General features: G+C 30.9%; 3 protein-coding genes across 3 annotated transcripts; 2 read left to right on the top strand and 1 right to left on the bottom strand.

Moving 5' to 3' along the window:
• Positions 1-2,722: 2,722 nt before the first annotated feature.
• LOAG_09170 (YEATS family protein) lies at positions 2,723-8,393 on the bottom strand. The gene is made up of 8 exons (XM_020447870.1): positions 8,371-8,393; positions 7,762-7,817; positions 5,528-5,605; positions 5,042-5,150; positions 4,548-4,716; positions 4,134-4,414; positions 3,559-3,801; positions 2,723-2,989 (listed from the first exon to the last, which is right to left on the bottom strand). The coding sequence occupies exons 3-8, from the start codon at positions 5,572-5,574 to the stop codon at positions 2,750-2,752; spliced, it is 1,089 nt and encodes a 362-aa protein (XP_020301941.1). The 5' UTR covers positions 5,575-5,605; positions 7,762-7,817; positions 8,371-8,393; the 3' UTR covers positions 2,723-2,749.
• LOAG_09169 (hypothetical protein) lies at positions 6,456-7,106 on the top strand (the record flags this gene model as incomplete). The annotated part of the gene is made up of 2 exons (XM_003144697.1): positions 6,456-6,703; positions 6,947-7,106. The coding sequence occupies 2 exons, from the start codon at positions 6,456-6,458 to the stop codon at positions 7,104-7,106; spliced, it is 408 nt and encodes a 135-aa protein (XP_003144745.1).
• Positions 8,394-8,611: 218 nt separating the features above from the next.
• LOAG_09168 (hypothetical protein) lies at positions 8,612-10,075 on the top strand (the record flags this gene model as incomplete). Its single annotated transcript, XM_003144696.1, has 3 exons — positions 8,612-8,634; positions 9,402-9,450; positions 9,842-10,075. The coding sequence occupies 3 exons, from the start codon at positions 8,612-8,614 to the stop codon at positions 10,073-10,075; spliced, it is 306 nt and encodes a 101-aa protein (XP_003144744.1).
• Between the last annotated feature and the right edge of the window lie 908 nt (positions 10,076-10,983).

Genomic DNA, 10,983 nt, shown 5'->3' with positions numbered 1-10,983 from the left:
TAATAATAATAATAATAATAATAATAATAATAATAATAATAATAATAATAATAATAATAATAATAATAATAATAATAATAATAATAATAATAATAATAATAATAATGATAATAACAATGATAATAATAATGATAATAATAATAATAAATGAAAATAATATATAATAAGCTAAACCTAATAAGCCAATATGGTAATTCTATCATAAATGGTAAATAAAATATTATGAACTTTTTCAAAATATTAAAAACTCAATATATTAAAATAAAATATTGAAAAATTAAATATGCATTAAATAATTAAATATACATTAAATAATTTTGCATTGTGTGATAAATGATTTTGATATAATTGGTCAATATAATATTTAATAAAATATTTTACAGATTAAACTTCAGCATTAGCTATATTTGTTGATATAAATTTTAAAATATAAGCCAATCGATAAATTTTCTAACTTATAAAGTAAAAACTATTCTATTCAATACTTCGTTGTGCTTTATTATTTTAATCATAAACTAGGAAAGTAAAGGAGACAAAATTTAACTAATGAATTTACTCTTAGCATTTATTCATTCGTAAATTTCATGTTTTAACAATAATAATATGAGAGCAGAATCAATAAAAGGCATTATGAAAAATGAACATGTATATTACTTTTGGAAGTAAAATATGGCCAACCAATAATTGTTCCGGTTTGAGCCAGAATTATCCTCTAATATGTCGCCCGCTTATATTGTTTGGCCTTATATCATAAATGTCTATACTCCTATTTGCGCCTACTTTTAAAGTATATATGCATATATCAAACATATAGATATTTCGATAATAAAGATTCGCTTATTCCTATCAATCTATCTCGTTTCCTTTCCTGTTTTTATATCGGAAGTTTTCAGTAAATGCCTCCGTTAAAAGTAAAAATTATGAAACTGCCCATGAATGAGAGAATATTCACGAGACGATTTAGCTGTCTCAATCATTTTATTCCAGTTTACTAGACTGAAAAAGGATTCATCGTCATCATCTGGTCTACTCAGGACTTTTTATGGTTCAGAATCTCTCAAATCTATCATTCAATCCCCTTAATCTTAATAGTTCGGTTCATTAATATACGTCGTATTTTTTTTTTTTTTTTGTAGTTCAAACTTTACTTAGCTTATCGATCATTTGTTCGAATTTCACTAACTGTATTGATCCCGAGAAAAAACTTTTATTACAGTTCAAATTAATATCACACTGAAAACATATAGATGAAAAAAAAAAAAAAACAATCAAATGGATCACATCGCTTTTGATATCACTGATAGGAACTGTTAGTAATAACGAATAACACTGAAATATACAAAATATAATGCATTTTAAACAACACCCAAAGTCAAAAAGAAAAGGTAAGAGACTGAAGATTGAAGTAATCGCAATAAAAACAAATCAGCAAACACTTTTACTTCTAATGTAGCAATTGCTTAATTAAATGTAACAAATAATCCTGTCTCATGTAACATACCAACAGTCACTTGATATTTCTACCTCAAGATTCTTTTAGATTCCACTTGTTTAAATTAATCAGTCAAACACTGGATCAATGAAATGGAATGAGGTGATGATAAGCTCATTAATTTTCAACTTTTTATTTATTCTTCTAAGTAAATAAGTTGCGAAGATTGAAATCTAAAAGTATTTTTCCTCCAATAACCTTTTTTTATATCATGCACCTTGTCCCGCTCTTTCTTACCTTAACATTTTCTCTTACCTTAACTCCTATTATTTGATTGAGAACCCTAGCCCAAAATGAATTCTAAAATATCTTACTTCGAAATTGATTTCGTTTTCGTATTACCGAAAAGATTACATATTTTTGAAACATGTTTACAAAAAATCAACTAATAAAAACATAAAATAATCGGCATATATAAAAATATCACATTTCATTATTAAAAGTATACATTATGTACATATATAAATATGGCAACAGTGCATATCTTACAAATGCGATACAAGGACTTATGTTTTTTTTCTGTTCGCTAGAAATTGGAGCAACAGACGAGTTCAAAAATCCAAAAGTTAAATTCCCATTCATTACTATTACTGAAGCAAAAAGATCATATTCCTGGAGCCACTGGAGCAGAGACAAGGACTGAGGACTATATTCATCGTGTTCGTCTGCACTTGTACGATGCCGGAAGGGAAGTGCACTGACTAGGTGTCTGGACAGCTTCAGTCACGAATAAATGACTGGAACTCAACTGAGACTATCATAAGCCATCAAAATACATTGGAAACTGAGAATTCTAAAGCAAATAAAACTACCCAACCATCATTTACTATTAAATAATCAATCACAAAGCGTGACAATGACAACTATACTAGAGTTAAAACTACAATAAAAAGAAATAAAAATGCAAATAGATGGAAAGAAAAAGGACGCTAGGATGATATGATAATTGACGCAAATGCATGAAAGTTCGTAAAACAGAAACAAAATCTTACATAACTGAACAAAATATTGTACAAAAGCATGTCAAAAAGATATGAAAAGATACTAAAGATTATGTATTTGGGGATAAATGAAAGAGATAGAAAATAATTGAATCATAAGACCATCATACAACAGTCATAAGGTTTTAAAATTATACAAGGCTGCAGGAATAAGAATGCAATGGTACTTCTCTCGAAAAAGAATTTTCTTTGATTAAGTTTAATTTCAACCTTAATTTTAAAACACTTGATTTGAATTTCTAACTATAGCATACATTTAAGCGGTATTTCCAAAACAAATTTCATCTAATTTACTAATAATAGATGAATTCAACTTGCAAATATCGAATGACAACAGATTGTTGTCGGTAAACAACAAACCTGATGGCAAACTGGTACTGGATGATGTAGGCGTTAAAAGAGTATTTACAACTGCTAACATTTTATCTGGATCTTTTATTGTCATCAGCTTCTTCTGCAGCCGAACCAGAAATTCAAAACCATACTGTTTCTCTATCTGAAAAGCTTAATCAAAACATCAAATATTCTGTAAATTTTCAATTCAAAAATTATCACAAATGTTCATTCTTAGCTTTCTTCTTCTGGGTACAATTTATTCTTCTGGGTACAATTTACAATTTTTATACCGAAAAATATTGAAACTAGGAAGTTAAATTCATTAAAATTGGAATTATAGGAGTGAAGCTAAGACGATCATTTGAACTAGGAAGAAGAGGATGTAAAGCTAAATTAGTGTGACCATTCACTAGGCTAAATGATGATGCCTATATATAAAATACGAACAGCAATCTCATTTATACGTTCCACTGAGCAAGAGATGAAATATTTCTTGCTTCCGTTAAAAAAATTTTTTGTCTAATGCCGTAAGAAATCTAGACCTCATTTTTCATCGTATTTCCTACTCATCGAATTAGCCTATAAAAGCTCCAGAGGATACAAAAACTAAAAAAACCATGGACAATAATCAATTAGAGCTAGTTTTTGACGGGCAATTGTTCTGTTATTAAGTCACTATAGCGGTTGTAATTTATTTCCATTATAAATTTTTGTATATAAAAGTAAGACCGTGCAGTCGTTTTCAAACGTTGGAGTCATCGAAATGGTGCTTTCTGCACTGAATGTCGTGGTTTTCGAAGTTTCCGAATCTGAACAATTTGATTCGGTTGATGTTGACGGTTCCGAACTTATTGTTTCTATTTGTTTCACTCCTGATAGGACAGCTGTTTTTGTTTCATTATTCGATGACATTTTGGTCTCTGCGGGAACTACTGATTTAGAAATATTTGCGATATTTTCAGATGAAGCGGACTAAAAGAATAATCATTTCATATGACGGCTTGTCAGGCCTCTTTAGAGGTTATGCCAACCCTCTAAAGACATTTTCGGTATTCTGCGTTTGTGAAAACCGAAGAAAATATTTCATAAGAGCCAATTTTAAATTGCTTTAAAAATAAAAGAACCGAAAATATTTCGCTTAAGTATTACCCCTTAGAATCCCTTCTGTTATACTGTTGTGGAGAAACTTTAGTCATTTCGTAAAAACGTGTTCTTCCACAACTTAATTAGAAATTAAAGAAGCAGAATGAGGGCAACAGTGTTTGCCCCCGAACTGAATTCTAACAACAAATTAAAAAACTCACTCTAGAATTCTTTTGCCTTTTCTCGGCATCAACAAGAGCGCGCGGAATTTTTAATTTACTTAAGGGTGGATTGCTTCCAGATCGGCCGTTCTCTTTTTCTTTTTCCCTCTTCGGAGCCGGTTCCTCTGATGAACTTATTGTTCCTTTCCGTAATCGATGCTTTTCTTTTCGTTTATCGGAATCCTTCTTAACCCCACCATATTTCAAAATCAGTTCTCGGAATGATGACGATGACTGTTTCATTTCGATGGTCTGCGTAATGAACTGTTCATTGTATTTCTCTGTAAAGGTGTATTTTAGAGAAATTTTATTCAGAATTTAAACTGATATAATTGCTCGAAATGAAGTAATCTAGTTTACCCAAAACTTTGATCTAATTTTTCAGAATAACTAAAACCGACAAATCATACATACCTAATACAAGATTCATGTCATATGTCAGCTTATAGACTTTGCTTGCGCCTGTAAAAGTGATGTGAATTGGAATCGAAAATCCACCATAACCCAATTCGCTAACTTCAAAAGGAGGTTCTTTTACAACTCGTCGAGGAGATGAAAAATCGGGATGCAATTCAAAGATAACCTATAAATATTGATTATTTCTAAGGCCTCGATGAAACATCAAAAGACCACCAATGACTTTTGATGACGTTTTCAACTAGAAATTTCTAGGTACTTCAATTTCTAAAATGTGATTAACGAACATAAATTTCCACGGTGGTATTCTATTGTGTCGAAACTTTTGTGTCTTAAGAATCCCTGAGTTTCTAAAAGTTTCCAAAACAAATCTTTTCTTCCTAGTTTAAAAATGTTATCTCTCGATGTAGACCATAAAACCTTTTTTTTAAAGATTGCAGTGCCGCCATATAAAATATGTAAAAAATTCCTATGTAGCAACAAAACTCAACCTTTGAAATAAAACTGCGATCCGTAAATGGCATTCCACTGAAAGAGTGTACAAATACCGTCCATCGATGAGTCATGCCAGTCGATGTTGGACGATCAAGCATTTCAGATCTGAAGGTATTTTCAGTGAAGAAATTAGGCAACATTCCCAAATAGTGGACCAAACGGATATTAAATGATGAACAGCATCTGTTCTTCATTTAACATCCACTTGATCCATCCTCTATTTCAGTCATTTAAACTCATTTTTTCCAAACAGTGTTCATTAGTGATAAACAGTGTTTATTAATGGTACACTGGAGATGACAATTGCACGACTCAAAACTAAAAGTAAATGAAACAGAAATTTTTACACCAGTGTCATCAATTTTTACAGGCGAATGATTAAAATAATATTTCCGGTAGCATCTAGCTTTTATCTAAATCTTTTTGAGACTTAATTTTATGGAAAACCTCATGAGAACTTTTAATTTTAATGACAAACTTACTTATGCCCGATCCGTAAACGAACAAAATATTTCGTGTCGTTACTCATTTTCGTCGACCCAGTGGGATCCAAGAAAGGACTGCAAATGGATCGCTAATTATTTCACACGCCAGAAAATTTTGAAAAAATCTACAAGTATTCAAAAAAACGGGAAGGAAAATCACTCATTTCGAAAATAGGAAAATCATTCATTTCTAAAATATAATCTGAATCCACGACTCTGCCATATTCTCTTCTTCAACAAGAATAGCAAAACTAGAAAACTACTCTATCCTAAATCTCCATCATAACATTTTATTATGCGAAGAATGGCTAAGTTATTTATCGGTGGTATAAACGGATGGCCAAATAAAGCCGTCCACTCGCTGTTATAAAACAGTATCAGTCCTTAACCAATTTTTGTTTAATGATCGGTGATGTTTAATCAATTGATTGACTAGTCAAACCATTAAGCATCTTGCAACTGTCTTCTGTGATATCTATAAAAATCACACATCTATCAGTAATCATAATTCTCGTCATTCTAAACTGCCTTTAATGAATAGCCAACAAATTCGAAACATTTTTGACGACTGAATGATAGAGAAAGTTCGGAAATTAAAACCGCAGACAATACAACCAAAAAGGCAAAGCCAGCAGAAACAAGATTAGTAAGAATAAACAAGTGTTACTGTGAATGACAGAAATAATGGGATGGGAAGAACAGATTTGCTTGAGAAATACTTGTAATTTCTTCTTATAAAGATAACAGAGGGTAAGGGAAGGTAAAGAGAAAAAAACAAGATTTCAAGGAGGGAAAGCGATAAAAGACAAGTCACACCCACTGATAACTACAAATGACACTACAAAGTAGATAAGCCCTCACTTCCATATCACTTCCACTCATTAATTACCAACCTCTCACTAAGCAGAACTTCAAACTCACCGAAATGTTAAAAAAATGGCGGCAAACAAGCGAAATTGTTAAATCTAGTCAGTCCTTGCAACGAAATTTGAAAAATGATAAATGGGATAAAGGTCGAATTCCATCCGGTTATTCTTATGGTGCCAATGGAAAATTAAATGGAGAGGCTCAAAAAGCAATTAAGGTCAAAGATAATGGAATAATGGACAGACACGTTAATCTGCATAATCGGTCCAATTTTCATTTGTGTCCTTTTTTGGTGCCCGAGGTCAGGTAATGTCCCCAGTATAGTCACAAATGTGCTATCAGCAAAGGCAAAATTGGAAAAACTCCTCGATGAAATGGGAAGAATAGACCTAATCCCATTCGATCAAAACCTGAAAAGGAAGGAACTACGTCAAAAATATGAAGCCAGAACAAGAATTATCGAATATTAGCCAACTGCCAAGGTAATAAAGCCAGAACAAGAATTATCGAATATTAGCCAACTGCCAAGGTAATCGAAAGAGTATTTAGGCAACTAGAAACGATAGGAAAAAACCTAGAACATACCCTAGAACGTATCGAAACCACGGCAGAAACTAAAATGCTCGGATGGATATTGAATAAAATATGTCAACAAAAGAAGAATAACGAACTACAGTTGATCACAAAACTTAGACAATTCCTTAAATAAATTAGTCAATAGAAATGAACAAATAATTAGAGGACATTTTCTCAGGTATCAAAAATTAGTTGAGTTTAATTCCAATCCGAGCACGCAACGAGAAACTTCTGCGTTAGCAGTAATCAAGCAGCTCAAACCAAGTAATCCTAAATTTTGACAAAAATCTTCAAAACTTCAAAAATAGCAAATCGAGAAGACCGTACACCTTTTGTAATATGGACGATTGGGACGACGACGAATGCCAGACCTACCCTTCGTATATCAAAGTAAAGAGAGTGTTTGAGAGAAATTGACGTGTGTTTCAATTGCCTAAAAAAGGGCATATGATAAGGAATTGCCCATTTCCGAGGAAATTATGTTTCTGTTGCAAAGGTCAAGAGGTACAATTTAGCACTACGTATTGATTACCAGAAAGACAATTATTAATAATGTCTGGGATGGCTAAATACAATTACAGTATTGGTAAAATTGAAAAAATGTCATGAATTGTTTCTATTGTTATACAAAAATAATGAAATAAATATTTCGATATCTAAAATGATGAATCATCTATTTAAATTTAACCTTTACAATTTTTTTACTAATCTTAATTGTAATGCTTAAATGTTGCAATTAAAGCTTTTTGTTGTAAATTTTTTTTTTCAATCTGTTAATCAAAACTTACATACAATTGTTGAAATGTTGTCAAAGATGTTAACTATGATTACAGTATCAGGAAAGCTGAAAAATAAAAATGTTATGAATTGTTTTCAAAATATTTCATACATAAATGATTCCTTTATAAGGAATCTTTAGTTATCTGATAGTTATGCTAATGTATCTGAAATATTAAGCTAAGAATGGAACGATATGAAGAAATACAATACCAAAAATGTCCCATATAATGGAAGAGATTTTTGAAAGAATGATCGGATTAATAAAGATATTAATGAGAGAAGCTATTGATAGGAAGTTGTTATAAGAAAAATGATTGATTACTTTAAAAACAGAAGTAAGAAATATCTTCAACATGTGACCATTAACTTATATGAATGACCACTGACTTATATGAATTTTCATGTGACCACTAACTTCTATGAATTTTCACGTGACCATTAATTTATATGAATTTCAACGATTGCATAAGGATACATCTCATAAATTATTCATTTCATCAAATACTCTGTTAATTATATATCGATTATCGACAATAAAAAGTATGATGAATTCATCATTCCCTATGAATTAAATCCCAGGAAAAAAAAAAAAACTTCCAAATATTGATTGAACTTACCAAAAATTCTCGATGGTTTTCTGGGAAGAATGAATATGTAATTAATTTAAGAGAGTGAACAATGTCGAGAATAAATGAAATTGTACTCATCAACGAACCTGAAATTATTTATGGAATGTGAAAGTTGATCAGAATAAAAGAGTACAAAGTAAGTAAAGAGAAAAGAGCAAGAAACATCGTATTGAAACTATCACATGGAAAGGTCAACAACATGATAATGAATTTATTGCATTCTTTGAAGATGTATAGGTCGAGAAATTTAAAGTAATTTTGTAAAATGTAGAATGTGATTCATATTGATTTGTAATATTTAAATCTTTCTGCTCCATCTTCTCCCCTTATTGTTCGTTTATATTAGCTGTCATGTATGATGTAATAGACAAAGTAACCATTGTGACAGTCCTTTGTCTGTCTATTACTGTATCGTTCGTTAACCAATATTCATTCCGAGGATTAATTATTGTTCATCAGCTAATAAATTGTTTTATCGAATTCATTGCTCGTGGTTAGAACTCAAAAATTCGAAATTTACAGTAATACTTCATCGAGAGAAGTGACTCCTTCATTTCCTAATAATATTTTTGATTTAATTTTCATTTGTATCCTTTTCATATAAACTTTCATGATATCATTTTATTTAAATCACTATCCATTAAGTCTTTTTTTTAATTTAACTTTTTTTATTTCTAATTTTAACTTATTTTAATTTTTTGTAATTTCGACTATTCAAAATGGATTAATATTATTATATTTGATGTTTGAAAGCAAAAATAACAGAAGAGAGAATTGAGAGAGAAAGGAAGAAAAGATAGAATTGATAGATTGAGAAATGTCTGATTGAAAAAGAATTGTTGAATTTAGGATTCTTTTATAGAAGAGAATATGAATATTTGTTAATATTACAGTTCTAAACTTTAAAAAATTAAGTCTAAAGAATAAAACTCAGGATTTGATTAGAATTAACATCTAATTAGTGAGCGAAAAGTATCAACCTTCTATCAGTTAGTATTATCACATATTTGAATTTCCAGAATTCGATTGTCACCAACAGAATATCTGAAAAGCGAATGGATGCAAAGTGTTTATTTTTCAATTTATGAATCGAAATTAAAATTCTTTAAACTAAAAATAGGAAATGCTATTTATTAGGTTTTTTTAGGGCAGTTATTTAAATACTAAATATGATCATTCGATCATTAGGAAGAAAATATAAAATCAACAAGATGATGAAGAGCAAATACCAATGTTTTGGGATTTCTCGATATAACTCGTGATCGATCCTGATCTCTCACTTAATGATTTTCGAGTAAACCACACATTGAACCAAAAGCACAAATTGAAATTCAATTCAGACAGAATTAAATGTAATTTAAAAAATGATTCAAACAAATTTTTTTTTTAATATTGTCAGTTCGAGTTTTTTTTTTCAGCTATTAAAATGTTTCTTTTTATCATTCTTAATTATTTATAGCAAGGAAGTGAAGAACTTTCCCTTGTCGATTATTTGGAGGATTACAAGGAACGACGAAAGGTATGGTGGACCGATTTTCGCGAACAGTTCTCAAACTATGATTTCCGCGAATTGTCCCCAAACCTAGGATTTTCGCAATTTGACAGATCGGATCCAATTTGCGAGAAAATTAACCCTGCAAATCAGCTCCAATTTTTCTCAATTCGTTTCTTAACCTGGGATTTCCATAAATAGTTCCTCCAACCCAAGATTTTCGTGAATTGTCCCCAACCTAGGGTTTCCGCGAATTGACCCCAACCTGAGATCCCCCCGAATTGATTTCTCCCAACCTAGGATTCTCGCGAATTCATCCCCAACCCAGAGTTTTTGTTTTCTGTCAGTTGATCTCCAACCTGAGACATTCACGAATTGACCCCCAACCTGGGACCTTCGCGAATTGGTCGCTAACTTGGCATTTTCACGAATTCAGCCGCAACTCAGGATTTTTTTGCTCCTCCTCAACTTGAGGCTTCCGCGAATTGGTCCCCAACTTAAAGTTTGCGGGTCGTTTGTTTAATTATTTTTGGTATCATTGGATAACTGCGACAGTGATCAGCTTGACAATTTGCATAAATGTTGTCCCTTGTGTCCATGTTGTCCATTGTCCCTTGAGATTCTAAGTGTCGAATTAAAATGGACGAAATATAAAAGAAGAAAAAAGAGAAAAAAAACATAAACATATCTGTCATTGTAATATTGGTATACAACAGATGGAGGAAAAATCACTTCAGATAGCTAATTTTTTTTCAGGTATCACATATTTCGATATCAGGTAGCTAAACTAAATGTTTTGGTATTTGACAAAAAAAGTTGACAGCGATGACAGACAGAGGAGAGGTTAAATGAAAATAATCAAAGCGCATATCTTTGTAATAGAGAGTAATCGGACCGCAATATTTTGCTGAATCGGTAAAATTATTAAGTAATTTATCATAGTAAGTAGTAATTTGTCATGAATTTCATCAAGAAAAAAAAAAAACTTTTTTTGACGAAAAAATTTCCACTTGTCATTTCATAAAGGATAGAATAGCAGGAAAAGGATGATTTGCATGAAATGTAAAATTGTAAGAGAAATAAAAATAAAAATCAAAAATATAAAAATT

The sequence above is a fragment of the Loa loa genome (assembly GCF_000183805.2).
Source record: "Loa loa unplaced genomic scaffold supercont3.243, whole genome shotgun sequence".
In the NCBI taxonomy this organism is placed as follows: domain Eukaryota; kingdom Metazoa; phylum Nematoda; class Chromadorea; order Rhabditida; family Onchocercidae; genus Loa; species Loa loa.
The sequence above is the reverse complement of the archived record's forward strand: the minus strand, read 5'-3'. Positions and strand labels throughout refer to the sequence as shown.